Raw genomic sequence first — 17,231 nt, forward strand, 5'->3', positions numbered from 1 at the left:
CTGTAGGGCTGTGATTTGCTGTAAAACTGGCTGAGACTCTGCAGCCCCAGACTCCCCTGGCTGGACCACAAGCAGGAGAAGGGTGTGATTATCACCCCTGCTTCGCAGATGAAGCGAGTGAGGCTCAGAGGTTAAATCATCTGCCAAAGGTGACGCAGCAAATAGCAGAACCTGGATTTGAGTTCTGCTCGGACAGACTCCGAAGCCCCAGGTGCTCAGCCACGGCACTGCTGGCTCCTTCTAGAAAAGCGTGCTGCACACGGTGCTTCTGTGAAGTAGAGGATCCCCAAGCCGCTGCTTGGGGTGGTGCCCACACAGAGGAGGGAAGCATTCGTGTCCCAATAGAAGCCTTGTTGAAGCTTGGAGTTCAAGCCTCTCAACACACACTTGACGAATTCCCACCTGTGTGAAGGGCCAGAGGTGGGTGTAAGGTTGGGCACAGCCTGGGAGCAGCTGGCATTTAAGCAGTCACCTGACAGATATGTGGGTGATCACAGGCATGTGTTGGGGGAGGGTGCAGGGAGACCCAACGGGAATGAGTTTAGAATTAGGGTGCAGGTCGATGAGGTCTGTATACCTTGTTAAAGTTTGAATTTTTATCTTCAGGGCAATGGGTATTCACTGAAGTGTTTTCTACAGGGTGGAGCCATCCTTGTGTTTTAGAAAAAGTACTGTGGCTTTGGGTGGAGAACAGACCGACCGGAGGGGGCCAGAGTGGGGACAGGGAAGCGGGCAGAAGGCTGTCTGCCGTGGTATAGGGGAGACGGGACAGCACAGCACCGGGCGTGGCACTGAGGGACCTGGGGCCTGACATGCAGGCAGGGTCAGGAAGGAAGACGTGTCGAGGAGGAGCCCCACGTTGCTGTCTTGGGCAACTGGGTGCCCGTGGAACAGCCAAGTAGATACGTTCCACGGGCGATTAGTTACGGTGGCACGTTACCCAGTGCCTGTAACTGCTCTGGATCCCTGTCACTGGCGTTAAGGTGTGGCAGGTGGCACACACCCCCCCCTCTTCATTAACGTTCTCCCACGCCACAGGTGGGAGACGGCTGCACACAGGACTGAGTGTTATGTATCTGCTGATCTTTCTTTTTCCCTTCAAAATTATAAACAACTCCTCAAGGTCATAACCCAGATGTTCCCTGTGGAAAGAGAAATATTGGTGGAAAGTAATGATGATCAAAGACACTGGCTGGGCTAATACTTCCAGTTTCAGGAGTTATTCATGTTTATTATTTGCCTCAAGTTGATACAAGTGGGAATCCCTGCTAGGCCTTTCAAACAGTTAAAATCCCAGCAAGCCCCATTCTTAGAGGGTTGTAGGACAGCGAGAGAACAGGAATGTTTTTCAAAAGTAAGGAATAATGGAGAAATAACAGCCATCTGATTGACCAGCAAGCCCTGTGCCTCTGCCCCTGGAGGTCCCATGAGTCTTCATTTCTAGAGGGGCAGGCTGGGGTGGGGGTGGGTTTAGAGCCATGTAGAAGAGGATTCAGAAACAAAAGGAGAAGATAAAATAGCGAAGGAGGCCAGATTTAAACACATGCAGGACATTAAGAATATAGGAACCCCTGTGCTCCTCCCAGCCTGAGGCACAGTCCTGGTCTCCTCACAACCTTCAGCTCTGCTCGTCGATCAGCAGAATTTCACTAATAAGCAGTGTCTCCAGGAACTTCCCTGGCGGTCCAGTGGTTAAGACTCCACGCTTCCACCACAGGGGATGCGAAATAGATCCCTGGTCGGGGAACTAAGATCCCACATGCCACGCAGCGCGGCCAAAAAAATAAAATAAGTAACATCTGAATAAAAATGAAAATATAAGAAAATAATAAAAATAAACAATGACTCCTTAAGGGCAAGACTGGGTCTTATGGGCCTTAACATATAGTAGCTGTGCATTGATGGGTGAATTGGAGTGAGAGTGAGTTTAGCTGTTTGGCTGCTGTTTATGAAAACCAAATTCAAGGTGTGGCCACTTCCTGCTGGATTAAGAGACCCCTCATGCCATTTCAGTGTGAATGTGAGAGTCAAGCTTCTGCTAGTACCAGAGCAACTGAATGGGTCAGCAGCCCTGGTTGAGACATCAGGGAAGGCTTCCTGGAGGGACCACTTCACGGGGTCTAGGAGGTAGCCAAGCAACAGGGGGAAAGGTAAGTAGTGCAAGGCAGAAGTAACAGTATGTGCAAAGGTCCGGTGCCAGGGGGAGAAAAGTGCTGAGTAAGTGAAAAATATGAAACTGAGTCCCCGTAAAACCATGTTCCCTTACCGAGTTTATGATTAATCTCTCTATCCAAAACTTTATTCTCTTTCTTATCCCCCCTGATCTCAATGCTGTGCTAACTGAACAGTAATCAACCAGAGTCAGATGATTAAAACTGCTGCTGTTGATAACATCGTTAATGTACTAAAATTGCTATTATTATAGATATCGCCATTAATGTGCAAACTCAGGCTGTTTCTCCAGGGCAAGATGAGCTAACAGACCCCCCAAGCCATGGACCACCTGGCCAGAGAGTCATAAACCAGAAACATCCTGATTCCCAAAACTTTGATTAAGAAATGTAGGGACTTCCCTGGTGGTCCAGTGGTTAAGACTTCACCTTCCAATGCAGGGGGTGCAGGTTCCATCCCTGGTCAGGGAGCTAAGATCCCAAATGCCTTGCAGTCAAAAACCAAAACATAAAACAGAAGCAATATTGTAACAAATTCAATAAAGACTTTAAAAGTGGTCCATATTTTTTTTTTAAAAATTTTTAATGTCAAAAAACGATGATTAACCCCAGCTTCCTTTTTCCTCCCCTAAAAAGAACCCACAAAACAAAACTCAAAGACCAAGTTGGGGTGGATCTGAGGTTTGTCTCCCACTCCCTTGCTTGGTGCCCTGCAATAAATCTACTCTGCTGCAAATCCAGTGTCAAGAGTCTGGCTTTCTGCATCACAGGCACAAGAGCCCTTTGCTGGGTTACAAACGGTTGGTGTCACGGAAGCTTGAATTCCAGGACAGAGGGACCAGAGCAGAAGCGGGTTCAGATCACCAGGGGTACCAAGTTTCATCTTGTTAGAACTGAATCCCAAGAACAACACAACCCTGAAAAGGTTTAGGCAAAGGCAAAAACTTGGAGGTGATCAAAAGCTAACACATATCCCACAGTTAAGTGCTTTATATATGTTAATTCACATTTAATCCTTGTAACAATCCTATGAGGTAAGCACTATTACTACGTGTTTTTTTCCAAATGAGGAAACTGCTAGGGCGACAGCAAGGTCAGGAGGACTCCAGAATCCCTGCCCTAAACCGCTTCCCCTGCCCGTGCTGCCGGGGGTGCTCAGGATGCCGCCTTCAGGGACTGGGTGACCCTTGAGAGAGAGCAGCACCCAGAGCCCCGCAAAGCGACTACCTCGTTGAGCCGAGGCGGCTGCGGGCCCGGCCGACAGTCCCCAGTCTGTGCCGCCCCCTGGTGGCTGGACGCGGGAAGGGATCCGGACCGCTCGCAGCTCCGCCTCGCAGTCCACCGGTCACTTCCGGAGCCGCGGCGCTGGAGGCCCGCAGCCACCTCCCGGAAGGAGGAGCTCGGGGATCCCAGGAAGTAAGACTCCTGGGCCTAGGATGGGGCGTGGCTCCTACGACGCTGGGGCGGGGCCTGAGGGCGGGGCTTCCGCCGTGCGCTGAGGCGCTGCTGCGGCCGCCTCTTCCGGGTCTTAGGAGGTTCCGGCGGCGGCAACGGCGGCGGCGACCTGAATGAGGATGGCGGCGACCTGGTGGCGAGTCGCGCTGTACGGGAATCGGAGGTGGCGGGGTTTCGGCACCTCAGGTGAGGGCTCTTGGAGGTCTCCGTATAGCCGAACCCTGGGGATCGAGCCAGCTCCCGACCCCGACCTCCGTGGGGCCGGGGCCGGCCTGATGTCCCGCTCTCTGCCCGCAGCCGCCCTGAGCCGCCGGACCGCACCTCTGGGGCCGATGCCCAACGAGGTCATCGACGTGAGCAACCTGGAGCGGCTGAAGAAGTACCGCAGCTTCGACCGCTACCGGCGCCGGGCGGAGCAGGAGGCGCGGGACCCGCACTGGTGGCGGACCTACCGGGAGCATTTCGGGGAGGAGTCAGGTGCGGGGCGACCGGAGCTGGGCGGTGACCCCGCCGCCTTGGGACTCGGGGGGGCCCCGCCGGCGTCCTCCCCGAGCTTGGGGGAGGGGGCCTGCCGGCGTTCCCGTGCGCACCGGTGGCCGTTTAGTCACACCAGGATTTTTCACACCTTTCGGTCCCCCTACTTGGAACATTCTCTTCTCTCATTATTAGAGTTCCACCTTAGGTATTTCTACACCTGAAGCCCTTTCCTGACCAGCTCCCCACGGCCCAGTTCCAGGTCAGAACGCCCCTCTCTGCTCCTATAATACTGTTCATGTAGCCTTGGCCACACCGTTTCCTGACTCTTCGCTGCCCCCTTCCCAGTTTATGAGCTCCTTAAGGATGGGGATCCTGCCTGTCTTCACCACCATTGGATCCTTGCACCCGCACAGTGCTTGGCACATAGGTGTGCAATACTTCGCTGAATTAAATTGAAAGCCCTGGGCAAGGTGACTCAGGGACCCTGCTCCTGAGAGACTAACTACGCTTAAGGAGTTTGGTCTTTGGAAAGCATTTATGAAGGCGTTTTAATGATGGTTAAGGGCACACATGTGGAACCTTATTTAAACCCAAGTCAATCTCTTGGGAGTGACTTCCCTGAGGTTCAGTTTCCTCAACTCTGAAATAAAAAGATTGTATCCGTGTTACAAGATCGTTGTGAGGATTAAAGGATACAGTTAATCGGAATTCTTAGACTGGTGTCACTCCTGATGTGGGCTCAGTGTCTGTTTCTTATTGTCATAGTCTGACATAAATGGGAAAGGGTGTTGGATTGAAAGTTCTCCAGGGTCTTGCTCCTCAGAGTGTGTTCTGGGAGCAGCAGCACGGGCATTACCCAGGAGCTTGTCCGGAATGCAGAGTCTCAGGCCCCACGCTAACCTGCTGATTCAGAATCTGAATTTGAACAAGTTTCCCAGGTGACTTGTGTGGTTTTGTGCATTAAAGTGTGAGAAGTGCTTCTTTCCTTCTAGCTTCAGCTCTGAATTCTGCCAGGTACACGGGTGCGAGTCCATGGCCAGCTGTGAACAGGCTTGAAGGTGATCCCAGTTATAATTGGGATGACCGTCCGCCTCGATTTCCCATGACCGAGACAGGTGACGTAACCTGGTTTAGGGATCAGTCTCAAGTTGTATCCAATTTGCTTAGCAGCTGGACCCTGTTCGTGTCTGTGCAGCTGACTACGCAGTATATATTTTAGTTTTGTGAACTAAAGGGTAAGCTTTAGCAGCAGAGCTTGCCCCGTGAAAGGAAAGGTATGGACAGGCACCTTAACCAAGACCTGATCCCACTCTCTCCAACACACCTTCCCTCCCCAGATCCCAAAGACAAGATTGACATTGGGTTGCCTCCGCCTAAGGTCTGCCGGACCCAACAGCTGCTGGAGCGGAAACGGGTCCTCCGGGCACTGCGGGCCAATGTGGAGGAGGAGCGGGCCGCTCGCCTCCGCACAGGTAAGCCTTCCCAGGGGAGAGGGTCCTGGGTGTGTCCCTGCCCTGACCCTGCATCGCAGCTGGCATCCTTCCTTCCCAGCACGCATCCCACTGGAGGCAGTGAGGGCTGAGTGGGAGAGGACCTGTGGCCCCTACCACAAGCAGCGTCTGGCCGAATACTGCGGCCTCTACCGAGACCTGTTCCACGGGGCCACCTTCGTGCCCCGAGTCCCCCTGCATGTGGCCTACGCTGTAGGCGAGGACGACTTGGTGCCTGTGTACTACGGCAATGAGGTCACTCCAACTGAGGTAACTGCTGGCCCGTTCCCCTCCCCGCCCCGTGTACACACACACATCCCACCATGGGGCCACAGACAACAACTCCTTTTTGAAAGCATTTATAGAGGCGGTTTCTTATGGTGGTTAAGGACACAAGCATGGCATCTGTGTAGGCTGATCTGGGGTTTTCTTGTTCTCTGTCTCCTCTTTTTGATTTCCTGATAAACAACACCACGATACAGTAATTGCAAAGAAGAGAATGTAAAATGAAAGGACAAGAAGCTCCATCTTGGCATACTGCTGTGACTGATTCTCTTTTTTCAGAGTGCCCTCCTAGCCGCTGGTCATTGGCCTTCTTGTGGTTCAGATCTCTGGATAGTCAACTCTGTAGGGTTCTTTCTATAAGTCTCTTTGCCCACCTGCCTCTCAAGGGGCTGCCATGGGCATTTGGTTCAGAATGGGCTCTCCTTTCTCCAAGGTTCCTCAGGCTCCTGACCTCCAGAACAAAGGTCTGTTTAGAACAGCTTGTCCATCCCTGACGGGGGTGACAGCTCCATCGTTCTTTCCCCACCAGGCTGCCCAGGCCCCGGAGGTGACCTATGAGGCAGATGAGGGTTCCACGTGGACACTGCTGCTCACCAACTTGGGTAGGTGTCTGGGGTGCACTGGGACTCCCACCTCCTTCACTACTCGTGAGCCAGGGCCCTGGGGCCAGACGGAAAGCTCCAGCCCCAGCTCCTTCCGAGGGAGGAGGTGGGAAGGGGCGGCAGTTCCCGCAGTCAGTGGGGTGTGTTTGTGTGCAGATGGACACCTGCTGGAACCGGATGCCGAGTATTTGCACTGGCTGGTGTGAGTACCTGGGGTAGGGGAGTGGGTCAGAAGCATTCCAGGAGGTCCTGGCATCCTGGGAAGAGCTGCACCTGAATTTCAGTCTTGGCTCCACCATGGGTTAACCACTACCTCCCATCCCTGGAGGTGGTTCGTCACCTCTGCCTCCTGAGGGTGTCAGCGGCCCTGTGATCCAGTGGCTGAAGACGGGTGCAGAAGGAAAGCAGGCAGTGGGCCTTGGCCCCTCCCACAGGTCTCCTGGTCTCCCTGAATTCATTGCCTCACCTGTAAAACTAGGATGATGCCACCACATGCCTTAGCTACCCTGAGGGGCTCTGTGACGATCAAATGGGAAAGGAGTCCATGAGAGGCCTCTGGTACCTGTGGGCTGCCTCTTGTTTTCTCCGTGGCCTTTGGTTCTGAGCACCAGGGCAAGGGGAGGAGGTCAGCCATTTCTATTCAACTACAGTTACCAGCCTATGCAACGGGACCCTCTGGGGAGTTGTACCTGGGGCAGGTATAGCGGCCATCCCAGTGCCAGGCTGGGCAAACACTCCCTGACAAACCTAGAGGCTATGGGAAACGGGGAGAGAAAGAGCCCAAGGTCACGTGGCTCTCCTGCGTACACGGCTGTGGCGTCCCCACAGCTCCCCAGGGCCAGTAAACGGGCTGCTTGACCTAGCTCTCATCTTGACAGTTCCTGGGGCCCTTGTCGGCCTCTGAGCCCCTACTGTTGCCTCCACAAGTTTGCAGTCCATCCGAGGGTTTGCAGAGCTCTACTTCCTACTTGATTGTACAATAGAGAGCGTTTTAGGGTCTTTCTTCCCGGGAAGGTACATCAGTCTCTAGGGAGCACACGGGTGGGGATGTTCCTGCTGCCACCTCCCGCGAGTGGCAATTAACAGATGCTTTTTCTCCCACCAGAACCAACATCCCGGGCAACAGGGTGGCTGAAGGACAGGAGACGTGTCCCTACCTGCCCCCCTTCCCTGCCCGAGGCTCCGGCTTCCACCGCTTTGCCTTTCTGCTCTTCAAGCAGGACAAGTCAATCGACTTCTCTGGGGACACCCGGCCCTCACCCTGGTAATCTGTGCCCCCCCCCCACCACCACCACCACAGCTACCCCCAGCCTCAGGCCAGCTTCCCAGCAGTGGTCAGTCTTTCTCAGTTCTCCTCTCTGGTAACTTGAGCTGTGCTAGGCAGACCCTAAGGGGCTTCTCAGCATTGCCTGTGGGGCTCTGGTGCCTCCCTCCCCACTCTCTAATGCTCCTCTCTTTCTGCAGCTACCAGCTTGCCCAGCGGACCTTCCACACTTTTGATTTCTACAAGAAACACCAAGATACCATGACTCCAGCTGGCCTGGCCTTCTTCCAGTGCCGCTGGGACGACTCAGTCACCCACGTCTTCCACCAGCTCCTGGGTAAGGGCGGAGGGGGCTGGGGGAGGGGGCGGCTGGCCTGAGCTCACAGAGCTCTCGTGACTTGCCGGGAGGCGCGCCTGTCAGGACAGGGCCAGCAGCAGGCGCGCCACTCCTGGGGTGGGCTGGCTGCTGGTGCCAGCCTGGGCTGTCCCACCTGGCAGACGAGAGAGGGGCTCAGGCCAGCAGCAGTCCACACACACGCCCCTTCACTCTTGTTGCAGACATGCGAGAGCCTGTGTTTGAGTTTGTGCGGCCCCCCCCTTATCACCCTAAGCAGAAGCGCTTCCCCCACCGGCAGCCCCTGCGATACCTGGACCGGTACAGAGACAGTCACGAACCCACCTATGGCATCTACTGAGTGGCTGGAGTGCCACCCCCCTCAGAGAGTGGACAGGGCCTCGCAGGCCACCCTGTCAGGCTCTGCAGGCGGGAGCAATAGAGACACAGTGCCAAGGGGCCCAAGCATTGGTGTTCTCCGGCCTGCCTGAGGCAGCCCCTCTGCTGCCCTCCCAGCAGGCCCAGGGCTTGGGAGTGAAGAAGGCTGGGGAGTTGGGGGTATGAATATATTGATTTTTGCTGTAGCTGGTCTGGGTCTGTGTTCTGGGAGCAGCCAGAGTGCCCCCTGGTGGGACTCTTGCTTTATGGGTGGGAAGAAGGCTGCCTCCCACCCCAGGAGGTGACCCCTCACCTCTGCTTCCTGAGGGTGTCAGAGGCCCTGCGATGCACTGGCTGAAGACGGGTGCAGAAGAAAAGCAGGCAGTGGGCCCTGGCTGCTCCCACAGTCCTCTTGAAAGAAATTTGCCAGCCCTGGGCATTGGCCCCTTGCCAGCTATTCACAGGCTCCTGGCCTCCCGATGCTTTGATTAAGAAGCCTTGTCAGGTGGGGCAAAGGCAGGCCTCAGAGATCTCTGGGCACGCCCCCTGCTCAGCACCCAGAAAGCTCCTGAGTGCTTGCTGGATGGTTAGGGTATTTCTCCTCTCTAAAGGCAAAGACTGCCTAGTAGCCAGTCAAGAGATCAATGCACCTTTTCCAGCAAGAGGAACTTCACATATTACCACACAGAAGGCATAATATGCTTGCTGCATCGGAGGGAGAGGATGCCCCGCCTCAAAATTAGGCTAGCTCCTTTGGAAAGAGTTAACCCTCCAGCTCACACTGGCCCAGCACACACTGCCCCAGGGCAGGTGGGTTGGGATTCTTCTGTGCTCAGCTGCAGGGGAACCACCTCTCCAAAAAGTGAGGTTCTAGGACAGCTGGGACCTGCAAACAAGGAACTCTCCCCAGCAGACGGCTGACACCAAGAGGGGATTCCAAGTGCAGTTGAAGCTTGCTTTGGGTTTCCATTAAAGGGGGTAGGAAGGAACCAGGTTTTTTTTGGTGTTTTTTTTGCGGTACACGGGCCTCTCACTGTTGTGGCCTCTCCCGTTGCGGAGCACAGGCTCCGGACGCGCAGGCTCAGCGGCCATGGCTCACGGGCCCAGCCGCTCCGCGGCATGTGGGATCTTCCCGGACCGGGGCACGAACCCGTGTCCCCTGCATCGGCAGGCGGACTCTCAACCACTGCGCCACCAGGGAAGCCCGGAACCACTGTTTTCTGGTCTCTGTCTCCTGGTAACCAGAAATTTCCACCTCACTGTTTACTTTAAAAGAACCAAAATTAGGCATAACCTAGAGAAGGGAGACACCCTAATCGGGCAAGTGCCTGAAACTCGGCTCAAGGAAAAAGTGCAGCAGGGCCCCTCGGGTCAGGAGAGCATTTAATGAGCACTAGCTGTGTGCCCCATGCTCATTGCCAGGCCACTCCCGTGTGCGGTCCTGTTCCATTTAATCGCCAAAACCCCTGGGAGGTAGATAACAGCAACCCTTGTTGTTGTTGTTAGTAGTATTTGCATGAGATTTTCAGATGAGGGGCTCAGAAGAGGTTCCGGTGGTGGCCCTTAGCCAGGAGGAGGCCTGGAGGCCCGACGGGTTTCCCAAGCCTCTTGTGTCCAGATTCCCTGCACGGGAGCTGACGGACTGAGGATCTAGGGAAGCAGGATGGAGGTCCCAGAGAGAGCTGGACCCCAACTCCCAGCCTGGGGTGGTAAAAGGCAGGCAGGGGTGCCTCGGAGTTGACAGGGGCCGAGCACCGGAATGGGAAGCCAAGCCCGCAGCCGTCGGCACAGGGTCGAGCGGGCGCGCTGGGAGTGGCGGCTGGTCGGGGCGGAAGAAGGGCTGTCAAGTTCGTCTTCCCAGGCGGGTCCTGGCTCCGCCCGCTGCACCCACACCCCGGCGCCGGCGGTCCCTTTAAGAGGCCCCGGCCTTCCGCCCGTGCGCCTGGGGCTGCCCGCCGCCGCCATGGCTGCGCAGGGGCTGGAGGACAGGCTGACCTGTGCCATCTGCTTGGAGCTCTACCAGGACCCGGTGACGCTGCTCTGCGGCCACAACTTCTGCAGGGCCTGTATCCAGGACTGCTGGAGCCGCCGCGAGAAGGAGTGCCCCGAGTGCCGGGAGCCCTTCCCCGACAGCGCCGAGCTGCGCCGCAACGTAGCTCTGAGCGGCGTGCTGGAGGAGCTGCGCGCCCGGCAGGCGCCCGACCGCGGCCCCGGCGCGCGCTGCCCCCGGCACGAGAGGCCGCTCGAGCTTTTCTGCCGCACCGAGGGCCTCTGCGTGTGCAGCGTGTGCACCTTGCGCGAGTGTCGCCTCCACGAGCGGACGCTGCTGGACGCCGAGCGCCGGGAGCGCGAGGTGACCCTCGGGGGACCCCGCCCTGCTCTCCGTGCCCGGGCGGGGCTGGCAGCTTCAGCAGCTTCGCTTGGCCCTGTTTTTATTCTGGGTTTAAAAGGAGGTGGTGGTCAGAAAGCTTGGAATAGAGATGTTAGGGCGGGTGACGGGTCCAGATTGCAGTTATAGGGGTGGGTGGCTGAGATGGAACAAGGAGGTCAAGGAGCCCAGAGCCAGAATGTTGGAGGATAATCCCTGTGGGTGCTGAAGGCACAGAGTAAGGACAGGATGTTACTGCTCGTGGGGCCTAAGACCTTGCACTAAGCATCGAAGTTTGCAGTGGAGGGCAGCAACAGGGAGAGAGGGAGGAACAGGTGGTACAGCCGCGGCAGATGCACTGCAGGAGCTAGAATTGGGCTAGGGAGAGGGGAAGTGACGCTGGGGTGTGAGGGGCTGGATGTGTGCCCCTGGGGGAGAGTCAGGTGGAACCAGAAAAGTCTGCCCTGCCCGCTCCTACCTTCAGCATGTTTTACCGTGCTGGAGGCAGTGAGGCCTGAACAGAGGCACAAGCGTTGCACTTAGGAAGACCTGATTACTTTGGCCAAGTTGTCAACTTCTCTGACCCGTTTCCTCATCTGCGAATCGGGGATAATATCAGTCCTTCCATCAAAGTGTTGCTGGGACAAGAAGAATCAAGACAGGCTCTTGACCTGGTCCAGGGAACCAAATCCTAGCAGATGCGCAGTCCTGAACTACGAGAGTATAGCATTTTGATCCTCGAGGAGACCAGACAGGTCACAACCAAATAGGCGTGCCCCCGTCCCCCTCATGTCCAAAGCTGGGCCTGCGGACTGGCCAGGCATTTGGAGAACCCACCTTACACCTGCGGTGCACTGCCCACCTGTCAGAAAGCTTTGGTGCTTTGGGTCGTTGCCCCTTCCCCGCAAGGCCACCTAAGCTCCCGTTTATTGACGGGGGGTAGAAGGGGGCTGCTCCGCCCCAGGTTGCTCGTCTTCAGCCCAAGGCCTCTGTGCCACCCTGCTCCCGGTGGGGAAGGGGCCTTGTCCAGGCCTCCCTGGGACTCTGACCCAATTCTCCTGGGGCTCACACCAAAGCTGATGCTCTGCGTGCTGGCCTCACCTGGGGTGGCATGAGGAGGGGATGCCCAGCATCTGCAGGTGTTTTGACTGGCTGAGGGGGGAACTTCACAGTCGATCCTGGCCCCCTCTTGTCACTTGTCCCCCGGTGGGCACCACAGGCCCAGCTGAGAGCCACACTGGAGGTCACCCAGCAGCAGGCCACCCAGGCTGAGAGCCAGCTACAGGAGCTGCAGCAGCGAAGCAGCCAGATCCAGGTATAAGGCCTGTCTGTTCCATGCCCCCCATGCCCTCCTGCTGTGTCCTTCAAGCAGCCACCGGCTGGTCCCTGGGACACTGGGCAGTAGGTGTAAGCTGCGTTGAAAATGCCTCCTGACAGCAGGAAAGGAAGGGCTGAACGGAGGGAGAGATTCCAGGGACCGTGTCTCCCCACTTTCCCACCCTTCAGACCAGCGGGCAGCCCAGGGCCCTGGCTGCCCTCGACTTCTCCTGTGCCCACCCAGAGCTCAGCCTGCACCCTGACCTCCATGATCTCTGGAAAGTTCAGCCGCCTGCTGCAGGCCCTGGAGATACAGCGGGACTTGGCTCTGAGGGACATCGAGGTGGCCAAGACACAGGCGCTGGAACAGGCCCGGGACGAGAAACGACGACTGCAGGGCCACCTGGAGGTCTTGTCTTGCTGTGACCTCAGGATTCTCAACCTCCTGGAGCAATTGGATGACCCGACCTTCCTCCGGGTACCGGGCCGTGGGGCGGCAGGGTGGGGGACCAGTTTGTCTGTCCCTTGTGCCCCGGCTTACTGCAGCTGTCCCCGGTGCTCAGGAATCACAGCTCCTGGTGCCCCCAGGCCCTCTTGGGCCACTGACTCTCCCGCGTTGGGACGAAGATCAGCAGGTGGGTGGCCTGAAGGAGTTGCTGAGCCAGCTGTGTGCCCTTCTCCTGGAAGAGGGGGGCCACCCCGGAGCACCAGCCGAGGCTGCGGACTTTGGCTCCATGGGTAAGGCTGACCCCAGATCTCTCTCTACCCCTCTGGGCCCAGCTGTTCTTCCCACTGGGGTGGTAATGGAGTCAGGGCCCAGCCCCTCATGAGCTCCTCTCCAGATCACTCCCCTAAAACACTGCTTTGCCCCCTAGAGGCCCCAGGACCCCTGGCACCAGTCCCGAGCCTCGTTTGTCCACTGAGGAGGAAACTCTGGCAGAGTAAGAAGGCCCATTGAATGTGTGTGTGCACCTGTGTGAGCATGGGCGTGTGCGTGCCTTGTGTGTACACGTGGGTCTGTGCGTGGCATGTGTGCACTGTGCGCATGTGTGTGTGCAGGGCACGGGCTGTGACTGTTCTGTACAGGAAGTCCATTTCACTCCCCTCCCTGGGGCTAGTCTCGCCCCCCTGCACACCCGTTGCAGGATGCACGCCTCTCACACGTGCAGACAGTGTAGTGTTTCAGGAGATTCTGGGCACACAAATCTGGGATCGATCACAGTTCTTCCACTTACTACGAAGTTAGGTGACCTTTCTGAACCTCCGTTTTCTCATCTGTGAAACGAGGCTGATGGAAGGTTCCACCTCAGGGGCGGCATGGAGGGTTGGATGCTGAGATGACGTCCACGTTAACTCAGCTTGCAGTCGCCCCGGCAGAGGTCTAGTGATCTGCCCGTGGAGCTTCAGTGGCTGTCTCTTCCCTCGGGACAGGATGGTGGCCAGACACAGGCACCCTTGCCCGCTCACCTTCCGTCCATCTCTGCCCAACAGATTATCGCAACCTGACCTTCGACCCCGTCAGCGCCAACCGTCACTTCTACCTGTCTCGGCAGGACCAGCGGGTAAAGCACTGTCGCGAGCCCCAGGGCCCAGATGGGCCAGGCAGCTTCGAGCTCTGGCAGGTGCAGTGTGCCCAGAGCTTCCAGGCCGGGCGGCATTACTGGGAGGTGCGTGCGTCCAACCACTCGGTGACGCTGGGCGTCGCCTACTCGGAACTGACGAGGCGCAAGCTGGGGCCCCACACGGACAACATCGGCCGCGGTCCCAGCTCCTGGGGGCTCTGCATTCAGGAGGACAGCGCCCAGGCCTGGCACAACGGGGCGGCCCGGCGCCTCCCAGGGGTATCAGGGCGGCTCCTGGGCATGGATTTGGACCTGACCTCTGGCTGCCTCACCTTCTACAGCCTGGAGCCCGAGACCCAACCCTTGTATACCTTCCATGCCATCTTCACCCGGCCCCTCCACCCCGTTTTCTGGCTCCTCGAGGGTAGGACCCTGACCCTGTGCCATCGGCCCGAGGCCAAGCTCCCTCCAGGGCTCCAGGAAGAGGCCTCAGGGCTCAGCTGAGGAAGGCACGGGATGGAGCTCGGGGTCAGGACCAGGTGCCACCAGGCCTGTGGGCCCAAGAACTGCCCCAGCCCCTGGCCTGGGGGCCTGAGGCCACAGCTCTAACGGGACCAGTTGTTGGCCAGAAGACAGAGTCAGGACCAGGCTGGACCACTTGGAGAGAGAGGTGGGTGGAGCCTCCAAACTGGAGTTTACCTTTCCAGCCTCTCTGAAAGGGACAGGGGCTAAAGGAAGTAAAATGGGAGTCCAGTTCTAGGCACTGCCTGGGCCTCAGAGGCTAGTGCAGCGCCCAGGGCTCCTGGTCCTTCAGGAGAGCGAGTGTGGTGTGGGACACACCGCAGAGTGGGACAGACAGAATCATACATGCGACAGCCGCAGTGTAGACCAAGGAACAAACAATTCCTAGAGGCAATCTCGGGAAAATTGACATGTACCTTTTTCCTCCTCATCTTTATCTCTTTTCTTTTTGTTATTTTCCTTAACATTTGGGATATTTTGGTCTTTTTCTCTTTTACTTTGTACATCCTTGTGATCGTATTCTATACACAATTGTGTTTTCTGCATGTTCTATTTAACAAGCATTTTTCACATTGTTAAACAGTTTTCTCTGAATGACTACAGTATAGACAGTCATTCTACTGACGAAGACAAATTCTAATCAGAGTTTGTTTACCCATTATTGGACGTTCAAAACGTTTTATTTGAGGGCTGTAAAAATATGGCCGTGATGACTATTTTTGAACAGGAAGCTTTGGCATATTTATTGTTGCATACGTAGGCTACATTTCCTAAAGAGGAATTGCTCAACAGAGGAACAATGAACACTTGAAGATTTTTTCTTTGTATACAAAGGAGCAAAATAAAGAAACCTTGAATCAGGCCAGCTAGTGCCCCCGCCCTGCATCCCACCAGGCAAGTTGCTGTGGCAGAGCCTCAGCCGCCGTCTTCCCACCTCATCCCCAGCTGGGGTGTGGGCATTAAGCACAGTCATGCGTGTAGGTGCCAGCACACTGCCAACTCCTTTTATTTTGGTTTTTGCTCTTCGGAACATGTTTCCGCGAAGATCCGTGTACACGTTTTTGCTTGTGTTTCTGGAAGTGAGGGTGCCGGGCCATAGGGGAGCGGTAGTTTTGTACTTGAAGTGTTCCACTTCTTGATCTGGGTGGTGGTTCCAAGGGCGTTTGCTTTATAACTTTTCCCACTGCACACACGTTTTATATACTCACGTGTAAGTATCTGGCAATAAAAGTTTAATTAAAGGATAACACATACTCCAAAAATTACCAAATATTTTTATATAAAGTGTACCTCCCTCCCCACATGGTAACCTGGCCTCGGCCGCTGCCACGGTTGCAAACTCCATCTTGTGGCCTCACTCCTCAGCCGTGTGGCTCTCTTGTTCAAGGGCAGGGCCAGGCCTCTGGTTGGTGCAGCCTGGGCAAGGAGCTTCCAGTAAGATTCCTAAGGTGGGGAGGTCCCCAAACACAGGAGGGAGGTTGTGACACTGGGCAGCCCGACAGTGTGACAGCTGGGTTAACAGCAGGCGCTGAAAGGCCCGGCAGGGCAGGATGCAGGACTGGGCTGGCCAGGTAGCCATCATCACTGGCTGTCCTGGCGTACAAATTCTAACTGTCCCTCTTGATGCCAGAGCCCCGACACCCGACACAAGTGTCCAGCTAGCCGAACCCACGTTCTGAAAGGAGCAGAGAAAAGAAGACCAGCCCCCTTTCTCCTTCCGTGGTGGGAAGTGTCTTGGGTCATTTATTCTGTGGATTTACTTTTTTATTGGGTTGTTAGTCCTTTCCATGTTGCCCTGTGGGAAGGTTCTATACTGTGATCATTAACCTTTGTTTACATGTAACACTACTGCCATTTTTCTTTTTTCTTTCTTTTCTTTTCTTTTTTTTTTTTTTTTTTTGCCATGATGCTTGTGGGATCTTAGTTCCCTGACCTGGGGGGGATCGAACCTGGGCCCCCGCAGTGCAAGCACTGAGTCCTAACCACTGGACCACCAGGGAAGTCCCTATTTTTATAGAGTGCTATGGAGAAGTTCTTCCCAAGTAGGTCTGGAGGCATTGACAAATCTCCTGGACAGCTACTTCAGATTAAATTCACTGGGTCCTCCTGATTCTAACAGGACTCTCCGCCTCCTCTCCAGGAAAAATGCCTTGGTGTAGAGGGAGAAAGAAGCATGGACTTTGGGGTGTAACTTTTATAAAGAGGACACATTTGATGAGCCTAGGGGTGTTTCCAGCATCTCTGCCCCACTCCTCACAGTTTCTGGACGTCTGTGAGGCAGAATCAGCAGGGCAGGCACAGGGACAGAAAAAGAGCAGGGGAGGGCGGGAGAGATTTTAAAAGACAGGGGCCTCTGGGCCAATGGAGTTGGAGGGAGTTGGATTGGAGGCCAGAGAGGGGAGGGGTAAAGAGAATTAGAGGCTGCTCTTGCCCAGGCAGGAAGGGATGGAAGGGAGCAGTGTGGTGACAATAGGAAATGTGGCTTCAAGTAACACGGGGCTGGAAGCTAGAAGACAATGGAGCCAGGCCTTTGAGACTGAGGGGGAAAGATTTCCATTTAGAATTCCATACACGGGACTTCCCTGGTGGTCCAGTGGTTGAGAATCTGCCTTCCAATGCAGGGGACACGGGTTCAATCCCTCATCAGGGAACTAAGATCCCACGTGCCACGGGGCAACTAAGCCTGTGCACCACAACTGCTGAGCCCACACGCTCTGGAGCCCGCACACCACAACCAAAGATCCCACATGCCACAAGAAAGACCCGACGCGGCCATAAATAAATAAATAAATATTAGAATTCCATACCCAGCCAAACTGTCAGTCATGGGCAAAGCCTGAACCAAGACATTTGCAGACACTTCCGCATCCATTCCCAGGAAGCCCCCAGAGCACCCGCTTTTCAAAAATGAAAGAAATCAATGAAGAGAAAGGGAGACCTGGGATCCAAGCAATGGGGAGCTCAACACAAAGAAGAAGCGATAATCAAAATTTCCAGAAATACGAA

General features: G+C 55.7%; 2 protein-coding genes across 3 annotated transcripts; both read left to right on the forward strand.

The window, feature by feature from the left end:
- The first annotated feature begins 3,538 nt into the window (after positions 1 to 3,538).
- MRPL38 (mitochondrial ribosomal protein L38) lies at positions 3,539 to 8,662 on the forward strand. The gene is made up of 9 exons (XM_059048110.2): positions 3,539 to 3,812; positions 3,924 to 4,103; positions 5,441 to 5,575; positions 5,655 to 5,863; positions 6,408 to 6,480; positions 6,637 to 6,682; positions 7,586 to 7,744; positions 7,945 to 8,081; positions 8,303 to 8,662. Exons 1-9 carry the CDS (start codon positions 3,740 to 3,742, stop codon positions 8,437 to 8,439), a joined length of 1,149 nt encoding a protein of 382 aa, XP_058904093.1. The 5' UTR covers positions 3,539 to 3,739; the 3' UTR covers positions 8,440 to 8,662.
- A 1,483-nt stretch (positions 8,663 to 10,145) lies between these two features.
- Positions 10,146 to 15,472, forward strand: TRIM65 (tripartite motif containing 65). 2 transcript variants are annotated; one of them, XM_059048085.2, is made up of 6 exons: positions 10,146 to 10,809; positions 12,044 to 12,139; positions 12,386 to 12,619; positions 12,705 to 12,879; positions 13,017 to 13,082; positions 13,633 to 15,472. In XM_059048085.2, the coding sequence occupies exons 1-6, from the start codon at positions 10,216 to 10,218 to the stop codon at positions 14,205 to 14,207; spliced, it is 1,740 nt and encodes a 579-aa protein (XP_058904068.1). In that variant the 5' UTR covers positions 10,146 to 10,215; the 3' UTR covers positions 14,208 to 15,472. The 2 variants fall into 2 exon arrangements, with proteins under 2 accessions (XP_058904068.1, XP_066878302.1); XM_067022201.1 differs by lacking the exon at positions 13,017 to 13,082.
- Positions 15,473 to 17,231: the final 1,759 nt, after the last annotated feature.

This window comes from Kogia breviceps, chromosome 19 (genome assembly GCF_026419965.1).
Source record: "Kogia breviceps isolate mKogBre1 chromosome 19, mKogBre1 haplotype 1, whole genome shotgun sequence".
Lineage (NCBI taxonomy): Eukaryota > Metazoa > Chordata > Mammalia > Artiodactyla > Physeteridae > Kogia > Kogia breviceps.

Excerpts from the sequence above, each read along its gene's own strand:
- TRIM65 (XM_059048085.2), top strand. The coding sequence starts at position 10,216 with ATGGGAAGCCAAGCCCGCAGCCGTCGGCACAGGGTCGAGCGGGCGCGC. Across the intron at positions 12,620-12,704 it reads ATGACCCGACCTTCCTCCGG|GAATCACAGCTCCTGGTGCC; the intron begins GTACCGGGCCGT and ends CCCGGTGCTCAG. Across the intron at positions 12,880-13,016 it reads TGCGGACTTTGGCTCCATGG|AGGCCCCAGGACCCCTGGCA; the intron begins GTAAGGCTGACC and ends TTTGCCCCCTAG.
- MRPL38 (XM_059048110.2), top strand. The coding sequence starts at position 3,740 with ATGAGGATGGCGGCGACCTGGTGGCGAGTCGCGCTGTACGGGAATCGG. Across the intron at positions 6,481-6,636 it reads ACTGCTGCTCACCAACTTGG|ATGGACACCTGCTGGAACCG; the intron begins GTAGGTGTCTGG and ends GTTTGTGTGCAG. Across the intron at positions 7,745-7,944 it reads GACACCCGGCCCTCACCCTG|CTACCAGCTTGCCCAGCGGA; the intron begins GTAATCTGTGCC and ends CTCTTTCTGCAG.